Source organism: Kogia breviceps, chromosome 9 (assembly GCF_026419965.1).
Source record: "Kogia breviceps isolate mKogBre1 chromosome 9, mKogBre1 haplotype 1, whole genome shotgun sequence".
NCBI classification, from domain to species: domain Eukaryota; kingdom Metazoa; phylum Chordata; class Mammalia; order Artiodactyla; family Physeteridae; genus Kogia; species Kogia breviceps.
The window spans coordinates 74,373,876-74,401,535 of record NC_081318.1 but is presented as its reverse complement, the minus strand read 5'-3'; the positions used below and the strand labels follow the sequence as shown (position 1 = coordinate 74,401,535).

The following is a 27,660-nucleotide window of genomic DNA, read 5'->3' as shown; positions in this document are numbered from 1 at the left end:
TTGTCACTCACTGTAAATGGATTTAGTTGGTGAGTTGTATAATAAATACTAATCAGTTAGAGACTTTTTACAACATAGAAGTTAGTCACCCTGAAATAGGCTTATTTCTACCTTCAAATTGACAGGAATAATCTAGTGATGAAAAGGGAGACAAGACACCTTTGAGGCAAAGAGTGGGTATCAAAGAAGTAGGGTGTTGGGGAAGTTCTGAATTACACCTTTGTGAAGAAGAAAAAAAAGAGAAGGAAATCCAGTGAAATAAGCCTAGTCAATGTTGATTTCTTGAGTAAAGAGGCACAGAGAGCTATGGGAATGCCACAGTCTCCCCTGACCCCCACACAGGCTCCGAGACATAAGTGCTGCATCTGAACTTTTACACATTTATAGAAAGTGTGTGATGCCCCCTTGGAAACGGCTTCACTGTCCCTGGGAGAATGTCCTGGAGAGCCAGTGTCCAGGAGAATGGCAACATTTGGAACATTACGTAGAGCTCACCAAGGGTGTGCCTGGTCCACCAATGCTGGTATGCGGATGATCTTATGGGTCCACGAATGAACTCTTTTCTTTCTAATGGTTATATATATTTTGAATGTATAGGGAAAGACAGAACCAGCACAGTAAACCCATGATTTCATAGATGCTATGACTTGGGGTAAGGCTGAGTTAAAAAAAAAAAAATAGAGTGGATTTAAAATAGTTTTTAAAAAATATTAAGTAAATAAGGATAAAAGCAATTTGCACTTAAGGCAAACATACTAAAGGTGTTTTGCAAAGTACTGAAGGTAGAAAAACATTCAACTAATAAAGGAGCTAATAAAGGAACAACTAATAAAGGAGGAACTTACTCTCAGATTTGTGACAATGCATTTTTGGAGTCTATAAATCAGGAATTGGGTAACATGAATCTAAATCCACCAAACAAATAGTCTGTACATCTGGATCACGTCAAGGTTGCTTTGGTCTTGGAATGCAGGAGGCTTGGAATGGAAACTCAGAAATATCACCAAGAATATTCCCAAAGATTACACTTGATTATGAGGCCAAGAAATAGAAGCTGATGATCAAACTCATATGTAGCACAAAATGTATGTTAAAAATTCAGTAATACTTACTTTCCTTTTTTAACTGTGTTCCTGCCAAGCAATGGATCAAGGACTGGATCTATCGTTTCCTCAAGGTTTTCAAGTAAGATGACATCTCCAAAGGCCAAAGCGGTTTCAACGTCATTCAAAAACCTTAAAGTTCAGTCAGAATCAAGAAAAAATGTAAATAAGCACAGGGAAAGTGTTCAAAATTCTTTATACTCAACTGTATTTCATTTAATGTAAATACTTTAGATGGAACAAACTAACTTAGAGAAAACTAAATATTTTATAAAGTAGTGTTTGCTTCAACTAGAATATATGGAAATTAAAGATTAGATTTTGAGATAAATTGCAGTTATATGTTTCCAGGTGAAATTCAGTAGTGTGAACTAATGAGTCCATGTAAAAATTGCTTACTTTTGATAGCAATCATGGTTGAAATAAATGTAACCTACCCAAACATTATAAATTTAAATTTACTCAATAGGTCCTCTTTTGATAAAAAAATAAAAATTATATTAAATGCCTTGTGGCTTTATCAAATTTTCATTTTTTAAACATTTAGATTCAGTCATGTAAAGTGGTGAACTATCATTTTATTTCATTCCCACTCTCGAAAACTAGTCTCTCCTATTCAAAAATAATTTCCTCCAAGTATTCAGATAAGCAAAGAGGCCATTTATCTGCACGACTACAGACACTCCTTATTCCATTTTACATGTCAAAAGATGATGGAGGGGTGAAGTGAAGTATCAGTATGACTAAAATTATTTACTCCACATTAACTGAAGACCAACTACATACCAGAGAGCTTTCTACTTACCAGAAAACACTGTCATGCGGACCGAGGGACAGAAAATCTAAGAGTAGATTCAGTTCTCAAAAGTGACATGTAAAGCTTGACTAAAAAATTATCCTCAGGCACTCTGTTGGGAATTGAGCCATGTTAAAACCCCACTGTAGGCGAAGTACATATTTAGGAATATAACTGGAACTGTCATTAAACCTATAGGTGCAGCTGACAACTCTTGGGTTACCATATGCCAAAGTCCTAAAGAAGGATTATAATACATTGTATTTCCATTCTTGGCCTTAGGAAATTTTTCCTCTCACATTCAGTGTTTGTTCTAACCTTCCAACTAATTTCTTCTTCAGGTAAGTGGATGCCACCCAACGTAAATGCCCTTTCAAAAGAGATACTTTATGGGAAACGTGAGCAGGCAGATAAACAAGTCGTACCAAACTATCACATCTCAAAGTGGCAGAGAGGTCTAAGAAATGCCAGGACTTGGTAAAAGTCAGACCCATTTCCGGCAGCTCAACAGAAAGTCAACCCTTCAGGTTTCACATACCCTTTCCGGCCCACATGTGTGATTTTCAGGTCAGTTCCATACTTGTTCTTGATCCACTTAATTCCCTGCTGCTGGGGATCTATCAGCAGGGGCCAGCGCTCGCAGTGTGTTAGGATAGCAGCGTTCTCGGTGGACATTCTGTCACTGGGCAGTCCTTCATTATTCCAGGTGGCAACTGTGGCATCATCCGTCAACATGGCAATCATGCCCCGGCCTTCAGTTACTGGGATGGAGACCTTTAAAATCAGAGTTGAAGGCAATAAACTGCCAGTGTGGCAGAGCACAACAGAAAAGAAAACAAGAGACCAAAGCCTAAAGAACACATACAAATTCTCCTGACTCTCAAAAGCCAAATAAAACTCTCATCATGAAATACAATTCGACCCAATAAGCCCATTGTTCACCTCTTGGAATTCTGTCAACTGCAGCATCCAACATCTGATTTGTTCCTGCATCTATCTGGCTTCAAGCAAAAGGGACTTTGCCCTCTATACACACCTACAGCAACCCCAACAAGGTGAGAGTGAATTTAGACTCCAGCAAGTATGGCAGGACAACAGAAATGTATAATATTTGCCCAGTGAAGTAATCATCCCACATAAGCAATGCTACATTGCACTCTCTTGCTTCCAGCATTTCAACTTTCTTCTACAGATCAACACTACAGAGAGATGACTTCTCTCTCTGGGGTGGGTTCATGGAATCTATTCAGTCTGCTGGAACTCCGTCAGCTTGCCGTGGTACCCAGCAACTTCGACTACAGCCTCTCCTCTGAGAGGGAACTGTCTACAGTGTGACTGTGAAGAGAAGCATTACAAAGTGGAGGGAGGGATAAATTAGGAGTACGGGATTAAGAGATGCAAGCTATCTTACATAAAATAGATAAGGAACAAGGATTTACTGTATAACCCAGGAAACAATATTCAATATCTTATAATCACCTATAATGGAAAATCACCTGAAAAAATATATGAATCACTTTGCTGTATACCTGAAACTAATACAATATTGTAAATCAACTATACTTCAATAAAAATTGTTTTTACCGAAAAGAAAACAAACTTGCCTCCTTTAAAAGAGAGAGAAAGAAGAAACCTATTTTTTTTTTAGAAACCTATTTCAAAGATAAGCATCAGTTCTTTACAAAAGTGGACTGATTTTACAAAAAATAAATAAGATTCTAGAAAGGAATTTATTAAGGAATTTATTCGATCAGTCATCAACAACCAAACATTTATTGAGCACCTCCTACATATGTGTGGAGACACCACGATCAGCAAGATGAATAAGGAACTAGTCCCCTGGCTGGGTAGGGGGGCTAACACGGAAACATGCCTCCATAAGAGAGGGCAGTAAGACCCTGATCTGGATGAAGTAGGCAGGGGAGGCTGTAGCAGCAGTAGGGGTTTGATTTCTTGGTTGCCCACAAAGCTTCAGCGAACAGAATGCTGGAAGAATTCCCACAATAAAGCTGGGATGCAACGTGAGGTTAGTATCGGAAAAGTTAGCATAATATGTCTACTGTTCCTACTGACAATGGTATCTTATAAATAAATCAGCCTCTACCTCCTACTGATAGGAGCAAGCATCCTTGGTATCTGACTCTACAAGCAAATCGCTATCTTACAGAATAAGCATCCTCTTATTAACAAGAACTCCATGGCTTTAATTTAACTTCTACTTAATACAAAGAACTTGAAACAACTAGAGGCTTAAAATAACTTTAATTTCTGACGCTATAAAGAGTAAGCGTGTAGATCTTGTGTCCGAATTCAACAATTTGAATTGTTTGAGCACCTGCTGTGTACAGAGTACAGTTCAGGGGATCAAAGAGAAGCCCCCCTTTGTTAATGGCCACTTTAACCTAGTAGGGGAAACAATGCAGGTAACTCACACTATAGAATATCATAAATACTGTAAAATACATTGAGACTTAAATTTTTAGAAACAAAGTTTAGGATATTTGCTTTACAGTATGATGTTCAAATAGGCAGTTGCGTGACACAGAGAAATTTTTTCATCAAAAAATTTTTTGATAGTTGCAATACAGTTATCACTTTCACAGTACTTTTAACCTAGGTTTATAGAGTGGGGAAAATAAACCTCAATTCATATGTTATCTTCTTTTTAATCCACTCTTCTTTGCAGAATTCCTTGAAGGAGTCTGCAAAAACAGAAACCAAGTGCAAAGAGGGAGTCCAAAGTCAGCCTAGCAATTCAGTGAGAATCCATCTAATTGCTTCATTAAATAGTGCAGCATGCTGTCAGTCAGGATGGAGCTGAAAAAAAAGGGAAACAGCCTCCCCTCTTAAGAAGTTTTACTAGAGGGAAAAGAACAGGCTGGAAGCACATACCCTGAGCCAAGCTAGACTAAGCCTAACACCAAACACTTATTAGGATCCTCTGAGAACCGACCAAGTGGTATATTCCAAAGGATAAAAGGGGACATCCTGATGAGGTAAGACTCCCAGTTTCTTTTAATATGACGGTAACAAAACAACCAGTACTTGTAAGGTTTTAAGTGCTTACAAAATTTACTCATATACTTTCACTCTGTTCATTGCCTCACTTAACTCTTACAGGAGTTCTTCCAAGTAGATGTCTCGAGGCTTAGAAAGGTTAACTCCATGTATAATACTTCCATGTATTTGCTCTGTCTATAAACTGCTAGGTCAGATTAATGAGTGGAACGCAAATGCCTCCTTGAACCTGCCCATGTCTTCATTTGTCTGCCCAGCAGACAATCACTTTGGAAACAATTTTGGGTAACAATTTTATTGGGACCCTCAAGGCCACGTACGCCCACTATCCCTGTCCTTTTCAGTTACCACCATACTGCTCTGTTTCTTCCCCATGTCATCTTCCAAACTCATGCCCCCACTGTCACACTTTCTGACAATTGTTCCCGCACGTCCTATAGTATCCTAGTCCTATTTGGGCCAAACTCTCTTGTTCTACCTGCTTGTCTCAACTAAAACCCAGATCTTCACTCGGGCAGTGGCTCTCAATCCCAGGCTGTATATTAGAATCACATGAGAGCTTTCAAAGCTGCCATCATACCCCACCCCCAATCTCTAATGATTCAACTTCAATTGGCATCTATATGTTTTCAAAGTTCACTCCCACATGATTTAAACTGGAGTGAAGCTGGAGTCCAAGAACCAATGTCCTAGGGTCTCACTTCCCTTGAGGGCTTTCTTAAGTAGACAGTTCATTTTCTTAATATTCCTATTACTGAAAAAATGTGTGTGGGTAACAGTGGTCATTCTTCTTACTCCCCTGCACATCATTCCAAGACCACAGCTCTTCCGTCCTTGAGGAAAAATGCTACCTCTGAGGCCCATGGAGTCCAACTCTACAATCCTCTATGTATCCTCCTCATATTAAAGCCTTAGCCATTGGTCCTTCTCACTTTCCAAGTTTGGCTGTCAATCTCTGACAACCTCAGTGCTCATGGAGATGATGAGTCCACTCTCCAGCCTTGACATCCTTCATGCCAAAGCTCTACATTTCCTTTCCACTCTAGCATTCTGGGGGAGGAGACAGAGGAAGGGGAAAATATCAGAACCCACTGGGAAGATCACACAACACCCCCATGCCTAGTCTCCCTTGCACACCCCACACCCTCAATGATGTTGGTATATTTTGGGAGGGTATTACACCATCTCCTTCTTTAGATGGAAATGCTATCCCAGACCTTGTAATAATCTGAAACTGTTTCATTACTGAAATCTAAACATCTAATGCCCAATTCCTTAACCGTGATTATCTATACCTCTCTCACCTTTAAACATAATATTTACTCTTACTAATAGCATTAAGACATCCAGTCCTTTACCCACCACCGATTTTTCATTGTGGCAAAACATACATATCATAAAATTTGTCATCTTAATGTGTACAGTTCAGTGATATTAAGTATATTCACATTGTTGTGCAACCACCACTACAATCCATCTCCAGAATGTTCTCATCTCCCCAAGCTGAAACCCCATAACTATTAAACAGTAACTGCCATTACCCACTGCCCCCAACCCCTGGCAATTACCATGGTACTTTCTTTTTCTATGAAGCTGACAATTCTAGGTACCTCATATAAGTGGAATCATACAATACTGGTCCTTTTATGACTGGCTTATTTCACTTAACATAACATCTGCAATGTCCATCCAAGTTGTAGCATGTGTTAGAATTTCCTTCCATTTTTAGACTGAATAATATTCCACTGTGTGTATATGCTACTATCCATTCATCTGTTGATGGACATTTGGATTTCTTCTACATTTTGGCTATTGTGAATAATGCTGCTATTAACAAATATACAAGTATCTGTTTGAGTCCTTGCTTTCACTTCCTTTGGGTAGTAGATTCCCCAGAGTGGAACTGTTGGATTATATGGTAATTCTACATTTAGTTTTCTGAGAAACTCTATCATATGTTTAAACACTTTAAAAAAATATATCTTTATTGGAATATAATTGCATTACAATGTTGTGTTAGTTGCTGCTGTATAACAAAGTGAATCAGCTGTACGTATACATATATCCCCATATCTCTTCCCTCTTGCGTCTCCCTCCCACCCTCCCTATCCCAACCCTCTAGGTGGTCACAAAGCATCGAGCTGATCTCCCTGTGATATGTGGCTGCTTCCCACTAGCTATCTATTTTGCATTTGATAGTGCATATATGTCAATGCTACTCTCTCACTTCGTCCCAGCTTACCTTCCTCCTCCCCGTGTCCTCAAGTCCATTCTCTATGTCTGTGTCTTTATTCCTGTCCTGTCCCTAGGTTTATCAGAAACATTTTTTTTTTTTTAGAGTCCATATATATGCGTTTAGCATATGGTATTTATTTTTCTCTTTCTGACTTACTTCACTCTGTATGGCAGACTCTAGGTCCATCCACTTCACTATAAATAATTCAGTTTCGTTTCTTTTTATGGCTAATATTCCATTGTATGTATGTGCCACATGTTCTTTATCCATTCATCTGTTGATGGACACTTAGGTTGCTTCCATGTCCTGGCTACTGTAAATAGTGCTGCAATGAACATTGTAACCGTTAACTACACTCACATCTCTATCGAACCTAAATAGAGCCTTCCTTTCCTTAATCATTTTTCTGACTGTCACACGACCGTCCCTGTCTTCTTTTCCTTCTGGCTTATCTGCTTAAAAATCTTGTACCCTAATTGAAATAAACATTCTCTGTCTTCTCTTTTTGATCCTAGACTGTGAGTATTGCTGATGAAAGCTTTATTACTGTGACTACAAATTTATCTTTTCCAAATTCATCTTTGGTTTCCTAAAGCTGCTTGGCAACACTTAACATCTACTCTCCAACTGCTCTCGATGGGTATTTTTGATGTTTTCACCAACCTCCTCACAGAGTTCTTTGAGTTTCAATTTTCTTATCTTTGGCCAACTGGAACTGCAATTTCCTGCTTCCCTGAGAGAAGAGAGACCAGCAGCTATGACTACATCAGCTTTCTTTCCCTGTATCAGTATCTCTGCCTGTGTCCACCTTTGTCTCCTTCCTTCCCACCTAAGTTGAAGGAGTTGCGTCTTCTACCTGAGGGTCATTCCATTTTCCTCTATTCTGATCCCTTCTTCCCAATTTCTGATGGATCAGGCCTCTTCCCCCTTTTATCATCAGCAATTCCTTTTCCATTCCTTCTCTGGAAGCATAGAAACATGCTCTAGTCTCATTCATACCGAAAAAACAAACCCTTCACTTACTTCATGTCTCTAACTAGGCACTTCTGTTCATCTCCTTCGCTTCACAGGCAAATTCCTACAAGAACAATCTGCTTTTTCTGCCTACTTTCCTCACTTCCTGAATAACTAACTGCAATCCGGCTTCAGCTTCTGGCTCGTTACACCTTCGTGGTCACAAAAGACCTTCACACTTCCAAGTCTGAGGACACTTTTAGTTCTTAGCTCTTTTCTCACTTGTCTCTATGGCTTTGGCATCACTGACCATCCCCATGTTTCTACTCTTATCTCCTATGACACCATTCTTGCCTGGGGCTTCTCCAGTCTCTGACTGTGCCTTCTTCAACTTCCTCGACTTCCTATTTACATGTCAGCACTGACTCAGCTCCCTTTACTCTAAACCTCTTACCTAGAAGATCTCACCACACCTACAGTTCCAAGAACTACCTTACATCAATGACTCCCAGTTACGACTCCCATCCAATAACACTCTTGTCCAGCTCTCTACTTGTTACTGACACTTGAATGTTTCAGAGACACCGCAATGTTTCTAAAACCAAACTCTTTGTCTTTTCTTTCAACTAACTGTATTGTATTTTCTTCTTTTTAAGCCTTATCCATATTTTAATCTTACTTAAATGTGCTTACATACATATATTTTAAATAATGTAACATCATCACTTTTTAAAGCCCCCAAATTCCTTTGAAATATTTTTTTAATTAAAAAAAATTTTTATTTTATTTATTTATTTTTGGCTGTGTTGGGTCTTCGTTGCTGCACAAGGGCTTTCTCTAGTTGCAGTGAGTGAGGGATACTCTTCGTTGCGGTGCGTGGGCTTTTCATTGCAGTGGCTTCTCTTCTTGTGGAGCACACGGGATCTAGGCGCACGGGTTTCAGTAGTTGTGGCACTCGGGCTCAGTAGTTGTGGCTCACGGGCTCTAGAGCGCAGACTCAGTAGTTGTGGCACACAGGCTTAGTTGCTCCGCAGCATGTGGGATCTTCCCAGACCAGGGCTTGAACTCGTGTCCCCTGCATTGGCAGGCAGATTCTTAACCACTGCGTCACCAGGGAAGTCCTCTCAAACTAATTTTAACCCGAGGGAATAGCATCTTCATATATTTACTTTCTCCCCATCAATCCACTGCATTGTTTCATCAACTCTTCTTCCTTGGCCCCTCTGGAATCACTCGCCGGCTTGCCATGTCTACTGTCATCACTTTGTTCAGTTCATTGTCTTCTGGACTGTCATTCTAACAGATAACAACAGTCTCTTCCCCCTCCAAGTTCTGTTCCCTCTGTGGCCAGTGTGAGCTTCCAAATGAATAATCTGATCATGTCACAGACCTGCTTAAAATCCTTCAATGACTCCCCATGCCTCAGATTAGTTCAAACTTCTTTTCTTAGTTTATTACATGGGATTATAATATGGCCCCTCACTAATTCTGTAATGTTCATCTGTATTGTCCATTTTATAATTATACATCAGTTCATCTATATTTTCTAAGTTATTTAACATTCTAACACTTAAAGCACTTGGAACTCTTTTTATTTAACATGAAGCCATGAAGGAGAGCCCTAGCTGTATTTCTGCCCAAATAGTTGGTCAGTTGTTCTATCACCATTTATTGAACAATCCATTACTTCCCCCACTGATACACAATGTACATTTAAGCACACATTTATTTAAAAATATGTATTGGTAGTCTGGTAGTTCCTCAGAAGATTAAACATAGAGTTACCATACAGCTTAGAAAATTTCACTCCTAGGTATGTACCAAAGAGAAATGAAACATGTCCACCCAAAAAATTTGTACATGAATAATTCAAATGTTCATAGCCACATTATTCATAATAATCAAAAAGTAGAAACAACAAAAATGCCCATCAACTGAAGAATGGATAAATGGAATGTGGTATATCCATCTAAGGAATATTATTCAGTCATAAAAAGGAGGGAAATACTGACACAGGCTACATCATGAATGAACCTTAAAAATGTGCTAAGTGAAAGAAGTCAGTCATAAAACACCACATATTTTATGAGTGCATTCATATGAAATGTTCCAAACAGGGAAATCTTTAGAGACATAAAATAGATTAGTGGTTGTATAAGTTCCAGTAACAATGGGGTGACTGGGAGTGATAGCTAATGGGTGTAAGGTTTATATTGGGAGTGATGAAAATGCTCTAGAATTGACTGTGATGACAGTTGCACAGCTCTGTGAATACACTAAACACTACTGAATTGTATTCTTTAAATGGGTGAATTGTAGGGTATACAAAGTATATCTCCATGAAAAGGAATACTGAACATCCACAATGCTCCAGGTACCATTCTAGGATGGAACAGTGAACAAAACATGCAAAATACTTGCTACCATGGATCTTACATTTTCTCTGGGGGAGGGAAAAGATATTAACCATAACAAGTTTATAAATGAGATACCATATTAGAAAGTAATAAATGTTATGGTAAAAAATATGGAGCAGAATGAGGCATGCTGAGGGATGAAGGCTGTAGTCACATCTAGGGATTTGAAGCTGTTGTTTGAACAAAGACCTGATTGATGGAAGGGAGTGGGACAATGTATGCCCTCAGGGAAGGTACTTCAAGACAGAAGAAATGGCTAGTGCAAAGGTCCTGAGGCTGCAGCATATCTGGCATATTCAAGGAAGGTGGCCAGTGTGATTAGAGCAGAGTAGTGAGGAAATGCATAACAGGTAATGAGACAAAGAGAGATAACAGGGCCAAATCACATAGGGTTTTATAAGCCTCTGGAGGGTTTCTAGCTTTTGCTCTGAGTGCGATGGGGAGTCATTAGAGGGATTTTAGAAGAAAACGCACTTAATCTGACTTGCATTTTTAAAGGGTCACACTGGCTGATATGTTAGGCTCCGATTTTGGAGAGAAGCCACGAATGTAGAAGCAGGGAAACCAGTTAGGAGGTTTTCACACTAACTGAAGAGAAAGATGATGGCTTGGCCCAGGATGGAAGCAGTGAAGGTGGTGAAAAGTGGTCAGATTCTGAATATATTTTAAAGGTGCAGCCTACAGAATTTCCTAGATGGACTGGATGTGGGTGTCAGAAAAAGAGTGACATCAAAATGACTCCAGGGTTTTCAAGCCTGAGCTAACAAAAGGATGGGCCTACCATTAAACAAACCAGGAATACATAGGTAGAAGAAGTTTTAGGGGAAGACCAGGATTTCAGTTTGGATGTTCTATATTTGAGACATCTTTCAGACACAGAAGTGAAGATGCCATTGTCTGGGCTGCAGGAGTTAGTGGTATCCAGGTGGCATTTAAAGCCATGAACCTTAGCACAGGGAAATATACTTGATATTTTGTAATAAAAGGGAAAGTAATCTAAAAAGGAATATATATATATCTGAATCGCTGTGCTGTACACCTGAAATTACCACGATATTGTAAATCAACTATTCTTCAATTTAAAAAAAAGAATAAAAAAATACATAAATAAAGCCATGAACCTAGTAAAAAGCAGTTCAAAGACTGAAGTTTGGGTCATTTCAACATTAAGAGATTGGAGAGAAGAGGAAAAAAAAAATCAGAAAAGAAGTCTGAGAAAAATTGACCAGTGAGGTATAAGGAAGATGTGGGGAGGGTGATTCCTTAGAATCAAGTGAAGCAAGTAGTTAAGGGAGGATGGAGTGCTCAAGTGCATCAAATTCAGTTAAGTACGATGAGAATGGAGAACAAACCACTCAACTTAGCAACGTGGTAGCAAAATCTGACAAGAGGCATTTTGGTGGAGTGGTGGGGACAAAAGCCTGTCTGGAGTGACTCAGAAATATGGAGAGAGGATTTACAGACAGTGAATGTACATTCCTCTTCTGAAGTGATGACTGTAAATGAGAGCAGAAAAATGAAGGAGTAGCTGGAAGGGCATTCACTGGTATATTCTTTTTTAATGGGAGGAATAACTGAAATAACTGTATGTTTGAATGCTGGTGGGAATGATCTAGTAATGAATTAGTTGAGACAGAAAAATTTCTGATGACAAAGAGGGGAAAAGTTGTCTAGGATTGTCCTCAAGGAAGGGAAAGGTGATGGAAAGTAGAATACAACCCAAACAGCTGGCCTTAAATAGAAGTATCATCTTACAGCATGAGGAGGGAAGACAGTATATGAGTAGAAATGTTGGGAGGTGATAGACGCAGCTGTGGGAGTTTATGCATTATCATACATTAAATATATCAAATATCTCTCTACATCCTTAAATGCTTCTGAACTCTATTCTATTCTCGTTTTCTACTTCCCTTGAAGAACCACTTTGTTGTAATTATTTTAGCTTTAGAATATATTTTAATATCTTGAAGGACAAGTGCCCTCTTCCCGTTCTATTCCAAAATTATGTTGGTGTTGTTAAAAATATATTCTTCCAGCAAACTTTAGAATCACTGGGTCAAGTTAAAATATAATTGCCCTTGAAATTCTGACTTGAACTGAGTTAAATTTGTTCGTTAGACTTTGGAGTTTTGATGCACTTAGACTACAAAGTCTTCATTTCTAGGAACACATTAAGGATTGCTGTTTTACTTTATAAGAGTTTTCTCTCCAAGGTTACCTTAAATATGTCAACAGGTCGTTAATAAATGACATACTTAGTTTAGAGATTTTTTAAATGACATGAATCATAGTCACTTGTTGACTGGTTAATTTACAAACTGTTGTAATCCCCAGGACACCCAAGTCAAACTGACAAGCCAGAGATACTCAGGAGAGCAAAAGGGTAAGAAAATACCCTATATACTGTGGAGCAGTAAGAGGAGTTGCTTCTTGGGAGGGCAGGATAAGGGAACACTGCTGAAAGAAAATTCATCAAAAACTTAACATGAATAAGCAATTGCAGCTCCCCTTGGACCCTGGCACATGTTCATAAAGATGTGACTGTCTTACCACTTTGCTGTGACTGAATCTAGAAGGAGTAGAAGGTAAGTAGCTCAGAAACTGGAAACCTCCATTCCATAGGACAGACATTGTTTAGGTTTTATGTAGCACTTTCTACCAGGGGTCTTGGAGACAGAAAAGTCTCTTCCAAAAGGATGTCATTTATACAATTTGGAATCTCTTTCTTCCTTTAGCATAGCTATGCCCAGAGATGAGTGTGAGTAAGTTGGTCACATTTGAAGGTCTGTTTCTCATTCAGCATGATGTCTACATGCTCAAGAGGAAAGAATAGAGCACTGGGATGACTGAAAACAGACATGGGGGGGTCGGGTCTTGAGAACTGTGGGCCCACAGTGAAAAAACACAGGCCCATAGTTAAAATGAATTTTGTTTAGCATAGAGCATCAGAAAATTATCATTTTTGCTTTGGCTATATGTTTAGAATGTTTAGACAGTTTGGATAAGTCCATTAATTTTATTTTATTCTTCAAAACAAAACGTTACCTTCATGGAACTCCGCATTTGGAATTTTAAGTCAATGGGAATATATAAATCGATTGATGGGAAACTTCCCAGAAACACAAACACCAGCAATTAAGACTCAATTTTAAAATAAATTTGAGAAGGCAAGTTTTCAATTTAAAAAATGCAAAATGACTGATAGCCTAAATTCGTGCCATTAATACTATTACATGATCCAAAGTGAAGAGTAATTGTAACAATAAGAAGACAATGTGACGTTCAACAGTTTGTACATCAGGAAGTGAATTTCCCTATAACTGTGGAAAGAATGAGAAAACTTTATCGATGGTGGACAATGCAGAGAGGACCACAAAAGAGGACAATCATCAATCTGAAGTAGTCAAAGGGCAACCCAGACCAAGACACCTATGTAGAGGATTAAAGTTTAGAGAAGACGAGACTGACAAAAAAGAGAGAAGAATTAGACAGCTGACACCTTCTGAAAGTCACAATGCAGTAGGAGGTGGACAAAACTACCAGAACGCTTTATCCTCTTATATAAAAGGCATATTTTATGGCAGAAATACTTAAAGAAAACCCTGAACATTCAGGGGGTAATACAGATAACTTCTTTTTAAAAATCTTCCATATAAAAATGTAGCTTGATACTACAGATATATTAAATGATTTAGTTACAAAAGGATTTTTCTTTTACAATTATTAATTATGGGATGCCTTTAATAACAAGCTTTCTCCAAAATATTCAATATTTAATTTCATTTAATTTGCAGAAATTCCATTGGCATGTCTTTATGTCATGAAAACTATTGTGAAAATTGAAGCATAATTACCAACATAGAACAAAAGTACACAGAGAGATTTAGGATTTCTTAAGGGCTAGATATGTAAGTGAAGAACCTACTTTAATCAAGTGAGATAACACAGCACAGCATAGAAAACAGTGGCCTGGTTTCCTATCATTTATGACCTTAACAAGTCATTTAAACTTCTGTGTCTCAGTTTTCTCCTTTGTACAAGGATGATCTTAAATTAAACGATTTGAAATCTCCCTAATCTATGATTTCATTTTGCTTATGGGTTTGAATTTTCAAATTGAGGATAAGTCATTTTTATACTTATATACAAGTGCTACACTTTTGATCTGAAAGTAGTCATGAAAAAGATTTTCAACAAATAACCTGTAGTATTATTAACAAAACAAAAAGTTTCATGCTATATGCTAACATGATCATCCAAATTTGATTTCAGTTAACAGTTTTGTTCAAAGCAGTTTTCCAACTACATCTCTATGGTTCATACAAATAATTTTTCTATTTTCCATCTCCTGGTTGAAACCATCATTAAAATAAGAAAAACTGCAACACACAAGAAACATCTCCTTCAATACTAGAATTTCCAGTCAGTTGAGATTACAGAGGTACAAAAAAGCCTGGTACATATACTGTTTTTACTACTGAAATTTCAGTATGATGCTTCTAAATGTGGCTAAGTTTAGGAACTGATCTTACCTTCTGTCGAAGAAAGGGAACCCACTTGCAGTCTACCAGTTCCTGGCGATACTGCTGCGTAAAGGATCCAACGTAAGACACATATGCTGCCATAAGGAGAACATCTCCACAGAGCGTCTTCTCTTGAGCTTCGAAGGACTGAACAGACTGACCCCAGCGAATCTTCTCTGACTGAAAGATAAGATTACTCCGATGTAACTGCAGGGTGAGCAGCAACTCAAGAAACATTTAATGTAATTACCTTATTCCTCAGTTTATGTCTAGGTCACTCTGCACAGCCTTGAGAAGGAACAGAACATGACTGGATGGCATGACCATGATAATCGTTCATACATGTGACCCATCACTATGAAGGTGCGCTCATAGTATCTTCTGTGGACTTTACGGCAACACGACATTAGATCTTTAACATCTCCTTTTTGTTGGATGCCTGAACTCTAATTATGACTGAGGTCCTTCTTAAAAGGCTGAAAGTCACTCTCCTCTCCCTCTAGGAGTAGAGGACCAAGAGCTGTGGCCAAGACTGAGTGATGTTAGGATTTTTAATGGCAGCTTGGGTGCTCTCCATCATTCCTGACTTTCAGCAATGTTACTACACCACCCTAAGCAAACATTATCTTAAACATTTGGGCCATGGGCTGATTACCGAAAAAGGAAAATGACAAACACCAGTTATGTCAATTACTTAAAACAAAGTTTAAAGAGCCACCTAACAAGGATTCTGTAAATTAAAGAATAGTGCTGGTAGTTACTAAACTCAGGTTATTTTTTTATTATTATTTTTTTTGTGGTATGCGGGCTTCACTGTTGTGGCCTCTCCCGTTGCGGAGCACAGGCTCCGGACGCGCAGGCTCAGCGGCCATGGCTCACGGGCCCAGCCGCTCCGCGGCATGTGGGATCTTCCCAGACCGGGGCACGAACCCGTGTCCCCTGCATCGACAGGCGGATTCTCAACCACTGCGCCACCAGGGAAGCCCAGGTTATTTTTATAGTATAATCACTCAGTCAGTGAAAGAACTTACAGCCCATGTGAAAAAGATGGAAACCAGGAGGACTTCACTAGCTTTGAAGACAGTATGCTCGGAAAATGCTGTTCAAATCCTTATATCTAGTTGGCTAGCCATATAAAATCTGATTTCCGGGTTAAGTATGTGGAACCCTTAATATTGGATTTGACTAAAACTGCAATAAATATCTAGGGATTGAATGAACTGCAGACTACTTCACTAATTCATTTGGTTTCAATGCATGTTAAAATTTAATACCACATTCTAAGAACATGTAAATTGATAGGAACTGAAAAAAAAAAAAAACCCAGCAAATTGATAGTACAAGCAATGAAGAACCCTGTGGAATTTAGCTTTACTCATGAAAGAGGAGAGACAGACCACAGAAAGCAAAAACAATGTATGTCACAGCAGACTGCACTGCCAGTTCTCTGTAAGCCATCACAATACCCCTAACACTGAGGTAATGAAACTAGCAGGTGACAATGGTTATGAAAGCTATTTTAAGATCATCTGCTTTGCTCGATAAAGATCACCCCAAGTTAGCTCTATAATTACACACTAGGGAACTTCAACTCCCTTGCCCTCTTTATAGAATTTATTACTTTCCTTCTTCAGCTATAGATAATATACCCATTAATTTTGAAGAAGAATCTCTCATTTGCTTTTCCTCCAATTTTGTTGTCTTTGGTTAGTAGATGATAAGCAATAAAGGGCACCCACCTCATTCTCCAAAACAGCTTTGAAATTTGAAGATTTACTAAACATAGACTTACCGGCGATTAAAATCGTCAATAATTTCACTATACCACCCACGCAACATAAATCATTACTGACACTGGCTAACAAGGGTTTAAGAGTTGGAACGTGTCCTGTAATAAATTTCTAGACAGTTAAAAATCACTATAATTTTATTCTAATGCATTATAGATTGCCTGTAATGTCATCCTGGCTGGGGTGACCCATTTCTAATTTTGAACAGCTGTTCAGCTCCAGAGCTACTTAATGATTAAATATAAATTGCCTGATTTATTAGTCTGAATGGTTGAGACTATAGCTTCCTGGTCAATGCTATATAGACAAAATCATCAGTCTTGCTGTTTTTCAGAAGTTAACTGTCGCCTGTTCTAGTCAGAAAGAATTCATCCTCAAAAAGGAAAAGGTCTGACATCTTCAATTATTCCTTTAAAAAATATATATATACATATGTATATGTATTTTTTTGTTAGTTAATATTATTCCACCATTATTTCCTCTCCTTTTCTAAATCATCATGCATAAATATAGCCTTTGGAAGACATTGTTGTGTGCTAGAGATACAAGGTGAAGCCTGTTTTTACCTTGATAAAACTTTCAGACATTCTCTACTTCAAGTAAGTCTAATTCAACGGCACTTTTTCTTTTCCTCAGGTACCTCATAAACTGTAAACCCTTCAAACTGCCTAGATCTTATCACTTTAAATGGAAGCGGGTATAAACTCCACTAGAAGCGGTGGAATTTCTTAACTGATCTAAGAAAAATGAGTCTTCAAAGGGTTCCAGAATGTTTTTTCAACACAGAAGGCTCCCAAAACTCACCCATTCACTCATTCAACAAATACATATTGGAACCTATGATGTGCCAGGGACCATTCTATATGCTTGGGATCAAGTAGTGCAGAAAACAAATGAAGTTCCTGCTCTTGAGAGCTTATATTTTAGTTAGGGAAAAAAGACCACAAAAAAGTATATGTGGGGCTTCCCTGGTGGCGCAGTGGTTGAGAGTCCGCCTGCCGATGCAGGAGACACGGGTTCGTGCCCTGGTCCGGGGGGATCCCACGTGCCGCGGAGCGACTGGGCCCGTGAGCTATGGCCGCTGAGCCTGTGCGTCCGGAGCCTGTGCTCCGCAACGGGAGAGGCCGCAACAGTGAGAGGCCCGCATACCGCAAAAAAAAAAAAAAAAAAAAAGTATATGTGTTCATATATGCACATATACAAGTGTGCATCATGTGATCATAAATGCTATCAAAAAATAATAAAGCAGAGGAAGTGGAAAGAGCTACAGGTTTGTGTGTGTGTGTGTGTGTGTGTGTGTGTGTGTGTGTGTGTGTGTGTGTAGGGGGAAAGGTGCATGCTGTTTAACGTAGGGAGGTCAGGGAAAACCGTGTGATAAGGAGAACTTTTAGCAGACATCTGAAAGAAGTGTGGGAGCCACACAGAGGAAAAAGACAAAGATTATGAGGTAGGAGAGTGACTTGCAGGGTGAGGAAGAGTGAAGATGGAACAGGAGGGAAGGTGGCCAAAGCAAGGACAGGGGTATCCAGGAGCCAGATCACGGAGGGCCCTGTAGGCCAGGTAAAAGCTTTGGACTGTACTTTGAGTGAGACAATTAGTTACCCAGGAATTCTGAGAGAGTGGTAACACGAATGGGCTTAATTTTTAAAAAAACATCACTCAGCTGCACAAAGGGGAGTGGACCTTGGGGGTGACGGTGGAGGCTACGGCGGCACTCCAGGGGAGAGATGCTTGTGGCCTGGCTCAGCGCGGCGAGGCGAAGGTGGTGAGAATGCCGGGACTCTGAATGAACTTTGAAGTCAGAGCCAGTCCACTATTCTGAAGGATGGGATATGGGTGTGAGAAAGCGAGCAAAAAGGCAAGGGTGATTTCAAAGCTTCTGACCGTAACAACTAGAAGAAAAGACTTGCAATTAATGAAACGGAATGGAGGTGAATTTTGCAGAGTGAATTATGAGTTTATGTACAATAAACTATGAGCTTCAGAGGGATGATGGGTTTAAATCTGTAGTAAATTTAGATTTTTAAAAGTCTACTCTATTGATAAGAAATAAGGCTATCACCCAGCCCCACCCATTGTACCTTAACATTTCTCCCTTCTTTCTTTGTAAGAGAACTCTGATTCGGAAACGAGGGTTAACGTGTCCAGCCCCCTGGGATGAACTGTGACTGGCTAAGTTGATTATGATTACCCCATTTTCCAGTTTCCCTGCCTTCTTTGCAGCTAGGTGTGGTCACTCTAGTTCTGGCTAAAGAAAGTTAAGGACTTTAGTTAAGTTTGCTTAAGGGGTTGCCAGGAAAACTTCAGTGTTTGTTATGAAAGGAGAAAACTCAGCTGCTACAGATTCTTCTCTCTTGCCTGAATCTAAAGGTGTAGCATCCATCGGTGACCAGGCTGCAAAATGTGTGAGAGTGAATGGACACATGCTAAGTATGGACAGCAAAAGGTTGTAGAGAGATTAGGGGTCTGATCACTAATTACCTGAAGCAACACTGATAATGGTCTACCTCTGGAATTTTTTTTTTTTTTTTTTTGCGGTACTCAGGCCTCTCACTGTTGTGGCCTCTCCCGTTGCAGAGCACAGGCTCCGGATGCGCAGGCTCAGCAGCCATGGCTCACGGGCCCAGCCGCTCTGCGGCATGTGGGATCCTCCCAGACTGGGGCACGAACCCATGTCCCCTGCATCGGCAGGCGGACTCTCAACCACTGCGCCACCAGGGAAGCCCCTGGAATTTTTTTAATATGTGAAAAACTCCCATTTGTTTAAGCCACTGTAAATCAACTTTTCTATCACCTTCAGCCAAATGCATTTCTTTTTTTAAATTTTATTTATTTTTTAAACACCTTTATTGGAGTATAATTGCTTTACAATGGTGTGTTAGTTTCTGCTGTATAACAAAGTGAATCAGCTATATATATACATATGTTCCCATATCTCTTCCCTCTTGCATCTCCCTCCTTCCCACCCTCCCTATCCCACCCCTCTAGGTGGTCACAAAGCACCGAGCTGATCTCCCTGTGCTATGCAGCTGCTTCCTACTAGCTATCTATTTTCCATTTGGTAGTGCATATATATCCATTCCATTCTCTCACTTCGTCCCAGCTTACCCTTCCCACTCCCTGTGTCCTCAAGTCGATTCTCTATGTCTGCGTCTTTATTCCTGTCCTGCCCCTAGGTTCTTCAGAACCATTTATTGTTTTTTTCTTAGATTCCATATATATATGTTAGCATACAGCATTTCTTTTTCTCTTTCTTACTTACTTCACTCTATATGATGGACTCTAGGTCCATTCACCTCACTACAAATAACTGAATTTCATTTCCTTTTATGGTTGAGTAATATTCCATTATATATATGTGCCACATCTTCTTTATCCATTCATCTGTCAATGGACACTTAGGTTGCTTCCATGTCCTGGCTATTGTAAATAGAGCTGCAATGAACATTGTGGTACATGTCTCTTTTTGAATTACGGTTTTCTCAGGGTATATGCCCAGTAGTGGGACTGCTGGGTCGTATGGTAGTTCTATTTGTAGTTTTTTAAGGAACCTCCATACTGTTCTCCATAGTGACTGTATGAATTTACATTTCCACCAACAGTGCAAGAGGGTTCCCTTTTCTCCACACCCTCTCCAGCATAAAAGGGGAAATTGACGGTAACTCAATCATAGTAGGGGACTTTTAACACCCCACTTTCACCAAGGGACAGATCATCCAAAATGAAAATCAATAAGGAAACACAAGCTTTAAATGACACATTAAACAAGATGGACTTAATTGATATTTATAGGACATTCCATCCACAAACAACAGAATACACTTTCTTCTCAAGTGCTCACGGAACATTCTCCAGGATAGATAGTATCTCAGGTCACAAATCAAGCCCTGGTAAATTTAAGAAAATTGAAATCGTATCAAGTATCTTTTCTGACCACAATGCTATGAGACTAGATATCAATTACAGGAAAAAAAATCTATAAAAAATACAAACACATGGATGTTAAACAATACGCTCTTAAATAACCAAGAGATCACTGAAGAAATCAAAAACTACCTGGAAACAAATGACAATGAAAACATGATTACCCCAAACCTATGGGATGCAGCAGAAGCCGTTCTAAGAGGGTAGTTTATAGCAATACAATCCTACCTCAAGAAACAAGAAACATCTCAAATAAACAACCTAACCTTACACCTAAAGCAATTAGAGAGAGAAGAACAAAAAAACTCCCAAAGTTAGCAGAAGGAAAGAAATCATGAAGATCAGATCAGAAATAAATGAAAAAGAAATGAAGGAAACGATAGCAAAGATCAATAAAACTAAAAGCTGGTTCTTTGAGAAGATAAACAAAATTGATAAACCATTAGCCAGACTCATCAAGAAAAAACAGGGAGAAGACTGAAATCAATAGAATTAGAAATGAAAAAGGAGAAGTAACAACTGACATTGCAGAAATACAAAGGATCATGAGAGATTACTACAAGCAACTCTATGCCAATAAAATGGACAACCTGGAAGAAACAGACAAATTCTTAGAAAAGCACAACCTTCCAAGACTGAACCACGAAGAAAAAGAAAATATGAACAGACCAATCACAAGCACTGAAATTGAGACTGTGATAAAAAAAATCTTCCAATAAACAAAAGCCCAGGACCAGATGGCTTCACAGGCGAATTTTATCAAACATCTAAAGAAGAGCTAACACCTATCCTTCTCAAACTCTTCCAAAAGATAGCAGAGGGAGGAACACTCCCCAACTCACTCTATGAGGCCACCATCACCCTGATACCAAAACCAGAGAAAGATGTCACAAAGAAAGAAAACTACAGGCCAATATCACTGATGAACATAGATCCTCAACAAAATACTAGTAAATGCATTTCTAATAGTGCAGTTCTATATTTTTAGGTAGCACTTAAATAAAAAATAACAGTTTTATTAAGATTTAATTCACGTATCATGAAATTCATCCTTTCAAGTATTCAACTGAGTGGTTTTTTAATATATTCACAGATCTGTGCCATCATTCCTAGTAATTTTAGAATGTTTCCCTCACACAATAGAGAAACTCTATTCCCATTAGCAGTTACTCCCAACTCCGGCCCCCTTGCCCAACCCCTGACAACCACCAATCTACTTTCTGTCTCTATAGATTTACCTATTCTGGCCATTTACTATACATGGAATCATAAAACATGTGGCCTTTTGTGTCTGCCTTCTTTTACTGAGCATGAAATTTCAAGGTTAATCCATGTTGCAGCATGTATCAGTAATTCAATTCTTTTTATGGTCAAATACTATTCCACTGTCTGAATATATTAGACATGGGAGAGCAAAAAGATCTGTGACTTACTGATGTCAAGGGCTATATGTTCTTCTACCACTCATGTTCAAAGAGGAGAAAGTTAATGAGATTTTAAAAATCTTTATTTAATGGAATAACTATTAACATTAGCATATCAGTCACCCATAAAAAGATGTCAAAGAAAACCAATAAAAGAAGCAGGCTTAGCTTGAGGTAATGTTTTATTGGTAGAACTCAGCTGCAAATGTATACTAAAATATTCAGACGTCTGTTACCTAACAGCTGCCCTGAGTTTATAACAGATCTTAGGAAAACCACTGAGTCCATGGCTATACACTGAAAAACACACAGAATCCATCACTTATTCCTTTCGGTAAGTTAGAACTACAGTGTGAACGATGATTATTCCTCTTTGTTGGTGATTCCATGTTTAGTTAGTCCTTACTGACCACAAATAAAGATAAAATCCCCCAAAGCTGATTCTCAATATTTCAGTTAGAATTTTGGAAGAAAAGGATAACTTGCCTCAAGTTCCTTGACAAGTCTATTAGCCAGTTCGATAGTTTTGTTGGTTTGGTTCACCTCTTCTTGACACCGGACTTTCTCGGCTATTGCTTTTGCAAGTGAAGCTGTGAGTCTGCTCAGGTTTCGATCCAAATCCTAAAACAAGAGTCAAAATTAACTCGTGAGCCATTCGTAGATAAAGTACAAACATTAGAATGTCTTGAAACACCTACTACCTGAAGGTAAATGAAACGAGCCTCTTTTCCTCCTTTGACCTTTGCCCCCAAGTGCACACACGTTAGGGAAGAAATGTAACAGAGCTACCAGGCAGTTTTCTCACCTTCCTCCCGCACTGGGCAGAGTGTAGACAGCGACCAGGGTGAGTGGATGTGCCCTGCTGCCTCAAGCACATCCTGCATGCCCTGTCCCCTCTCTTGTGCCTACACCTCACCCTCCATCTTTATTAGGGATGAAGAGCATCTTCTGGTTCTCCACCTACTGACTCTCTTTCCACTTCTCAGTGGTCTATAACTCAGGCAAAAAGAGCCCCTTTAGACCTCAGCAATCTGACGTGGCTTGGCCAACCAGATTTTCTCTTCTAGAAACTTGGGACTGAAACTCAGAGGTATGTCACTGTCTTTAGCATCGTAAGACCCAGGAAGATGTGTACATTTGGGAGGGCTTCATTTAGAGAGGGACCATCGTCCACCAGGGGCATGGGAAAGCAGGGGAAACCATTCCAGAAAACAAGAAAGAATGAAAAGATAGCACAGTGAGAAGTCACACAGCCCTAAACATGTTCACGGCAGCTTCCCATTTCCTGGATCTCATGCCTCCTGAGACCTAGTCATACACTTTTTTACCTCAAAGTTCCATGAGTCATCCTGGTCTCCTTTTTGACTTAAGGTTTGCTATGTGGGTATCTATTATGTACAGCCAAAAAAGCCTTGACTAAGATATCAAGTACTTAGGAGACTCCTTACTATATCATCTTGCTACCTGCAAGTTCTAACAACCCTAAGTAAGATTTATAACATTGTTTTTATAAATACATGCAAAATGCCAAGAGACTTTAATAAGTAAACTTGTAGCACGTACCATATTTAAAATTTAGAGACTGCCGCTATTTGTCAATGACCCAATTATTACATTATTATTTAATTTATATCATTAATTAAAAAAAGAAAAAAGTATACGTCATATTTAAGGTTTAAATCTGCCGAAACAGGTCAAATTTATGAGAAATGGAGGAGATATTACACATCAATGGTTAGAAGTCAGATAAAAATTAATAATCCCTGGAGGTATATTTTAGGTTATTGAAAGTACTTGTGGTTTTATAAAACAGAGAAGCTCATGTAAACTCTGGTATCAGACACCCAAGTTCATATTTGGACTCTGCTATCAGCTAAGCAGCCTCAAGGTGGGCTGTCTACTTAAGCTCTCTATGCCTCACTTTCATCAGCTAAAATATGGAAATAATGTTACCCAATTCATAGGGTTGACCTAAATATACATAGAGCTAAGGTATAAACTGTTATACTGGTTCCTTTTGTAAAGTTGTGAAGGGGAGCTGGGTCTTGGAAGACCACAGGCTCTTGCACTTGTTTCTCTGCCTCTTGTGAAGAGGCGTTGACAGCTCTTGTTCTGGACTATCTTCTGCAAGATGTTTGCACAGCAAACAGCCTTAGGAGATAGACAGTGTTTCTTTCAGGGCAGGGGACAGATTTGCTTCCTGACCAGAATACTAAAGAGATGTTTCCCTGTGGGGCAAAGGTTGGGCAGCTTTACTCGCTGCCTTCCTTATATGGGGCGTTTTCTAAGCTTGGGATTTCTCAGCTGTGACACAAACCCACTGTGAACAGCCTCAGCTGGTCCACTGTGTTTCACTCCCACGGGAAACGGCAGACAAGGGAGCTGAGGCACGCACAAGGCTCCCGCTGCTCGCCTGTGCTGTGGGTAACAAAGACCTTTAGAAAAATGTTGCTAAATGTTGCTCTGCTCTCTGACCCAGGCGGCCGGTGTCTCACGTCTTCTGCCAGCATCTATGAAACTGTGGCAGGTAACCTGGCAGCCTGTGAGTAGGGTAAAATCTTGGTCCCTTCACAGTTCCTGACAGGCCCTGGCGTTTCAGGTTCTAGAAGTAAATGGAGTGAGGAAGGAGGGGCTTAGCCCGAACACCTCAGCCCACCAGACACCCTAAGAACCAGTGTTCAACGTAAGTGTGCACCAGAACCACCTGGAGGGTTTGATCAAACCCAGATTCCCGGTCTCCCTGCCGGAGCTCCTCATTCAGTGTGTCCGAGAGTCTGTATTTCTAACAAGTTCCCAGGCAACACTGATGCTGCTACTGGTGGAGAGAACACACTTTGAGAAGCGCTACCCTAAAGAGACCCAATTTGGACTTTTTCATGGCCATTCTTAGGCCCTGTATGTTTGAAAGACAAGAAGATCTTTCTTTCCCTCCAGCTCAGCAGTTTGTTTTTTTCTACTCAACCTTCAATATGAGGCCATCTTTTAGTCTGAACCTAGAGATAAAGACTTGAAAGAACAAAAACAGAGACTAACACTGGTTAACGAATGAATTTCCATCACAGCATAAATGCTGAGAGACACAGCCCTGCTTTTCTAGGTGAGACGGCAACAGGAGGCATAAGACGAGAAGGAGGGAAAGCGCATGAGGGAGGAGAAAAGAGAGGCTGAAGGAGATGAAAGAAAAGCCAGCAAAAAACATCATTTCACTTGGGCTCAAACCTTGATTTGACTGTGTACCAACAGAGAGAATCTATGCAGAGTTTGTTGTTGACTTTGGCATGACCAGTCTTCATAGAGATTTTTTTTTTTTTTTTTTTTTTTTTTTTTTTTACTTCAGGGTGTAGTGTATTTCCTACACAGGGCATTCTCCTATACAACCACAATATAACCATCAAAACGAGGACATAAACACTGACACATTACTACCATCTAATTGAACGTTGGAGGGAAATGCAGCCAGAGATTCTGTTGCATTAATAACTACGCTCTGGAAATCCTTTCTTGGAAGGGGGATGGAAGGGACCAATCTACATAAAGACATTGCTATTGTTACTTTGTCTTCTTTTCTCTGTGTCTGCACACTTAGTTTTGCAGCTTACTGATATAAGAACCTCTGCTTCTACTGTTGGTCTTTGAAATCAACGGACGTGAGCAGTTCTTTTCAGCTCGTTGCAGGCTGTGTCCAAAAGATGACTAGTTTCCACAACCACAGAAAGTCTTAACTTTAGAATCACACATGAGCATTCTCATCACTTTTCCATGAACATTAACTTGCTTCTAATATTTACATAAAGCCATTAAGAACAGACGACAACATTTTTCTAAAGGTCTTAGTCAAGTTAACAGTGAGAGCCTTGACCAATGAATGAAGCTAAATTTAATACAATTAACATGTTTTTCCTAAATTTCTCTAAATCAGCTGTCATCGTTGTTGACAAGAGCGGCCCCAGACATAATCAGGCCAAGTTCAAGTCCTGTTCTATAAGAAGCTGGGCTTGGCTGCCTGGCCACTATGAGCACCAGAGTCCAGGTGCAGTGATGGCGGATTTCACCTGCTCAGAGACCCATGGCAGGATTTCCTCCACGATGGGAGCACCCTCCTTCAGGTCTGCCCTCAGCTCCCACTGCTCCTTATTCTTCGCACTCCTATTGGACAACCTCTCTACACACGTGATCTTCACACCAATGACTCCCAAATCTGTGTTGCTGAGCCAGGCTTCTCTTTCAAACTCTAGTTCTGACCCCGAACATCTTCACTTAGGTTTTCTACACAAAGAGAGTGGGAACGAACATTTATGAAGCATCGACTGCATACAGCACACTGAATAGCATCTCGATACACCAGAATTTATAGGTGGGAAGCAACAGAAACCATCTCCAGCTAATTCAGGCTGAAGGGAATTTCCTCAAAATGGGGGAGCTCTTCCACAGAAGGGAAAGGCAGAGAACTACCCATAGGCTCCCAGAGCTCCAGAGAGACTTGGGAATAGCAACTATTGGAAAGTTTCAACTGGACACTGTCTCTACAATGCATGAACTCTGTTTTCAGTTTTATTCTTTGGCTGATGGTTCAAATTCTAGAGCCGGGGTTGGGGGGTGGGGAATCAAATCGGCAAAACTTGGACCACATATCTAGTCATCAGCCATGACAGGAAAAGGCACCCTTGGTCGAAGTCCTACCTGAGTGTATCCAATGAAGAAAGATAATTCCCCAGAGATAAACCAGGCTGTTATCACCCCAAGTAGGTAGACTGGATTCTGGGAAGCCAAAAATCACAAATGCCCACCTTGAGAGTTAGCTGTTATTATCACTATGTTACAGTTAAGAAACTGAAGCTCTGAGGATTTCCCTAAGTTGCCAGGGTTACACAACCTTATCACTCTGACTGCATTACTGCATGCTACCTTGTCAGGCACCTCCAACTCATCATCTCTATTCTGTACGCCTCCCCCTCCCTCTCTCTATCCTGTCAGCAGCCTTGAATCTATCTCGCCGTCTGCACTGTGGCTGCTCCTGCCTTAGCTGAGGCCCTAACAGGACCCACTGCAGTGCTTCTAACTTGTCTTTCTGCAGCTGGACCCCCCCCTCCTTCCAGCTTCCATTCAGTCGATGAAAAGTGAGTCATTAACGTACTAAAATCTTTCCAATGCCCAAAACTACAGGTCAGATAAAATTTAAATTCTGCAGCACGAAAGGCAGAGAAGGCTTTTTGCTCACCATTACTTCCTGCTATTCCTAACCTTCCCCCAAACACCCATCTTCGGGATCTGGCCTACTAGGACTCTTCAAGTCTACCAACTGCTCCTTCCCTCTTGTTCTCATTCTTTACCAGGAATACCTTTCCTGACCTAGTTATCCTGGTGACTTGCAAGTAATTTTCACAGCTCATGTCAAGTACATCTTCGTTATAAAACTTTCTCTGATTTCTCTGGGCTCTTTTTGGCACTCCTACTGCATTCTAGATATAGTCACAT

The 27,660-nt window shown here is 39.8% G+C and overlaps 1 protein-coding gene across 1 annotated transcript in view; it reads right to left on the bottom strand.

The window, feature by feature from the left end:
- The window catches only part of DNAH11 (dynein axonemal heavy chain 11), a 312,578-nt gene that overhangs the window by 65,430 nt on the left and 219,488 nt on the right, over positions 1-27,660 (bottom strand). The window contains 4 exon segments of the mRNA XM_067042643.1: positions 1,113-1,235; positions 2,438-2,673; positions 15,057-15,223; positions 22,668-22,806. Of these exon segments, the coding sequence (XP_066898744.1) occupies positions 1,113-1,235; positions 2,438-2,673; positions 15,057-15,223; positions 22,668-22,806 (665 nt within the window).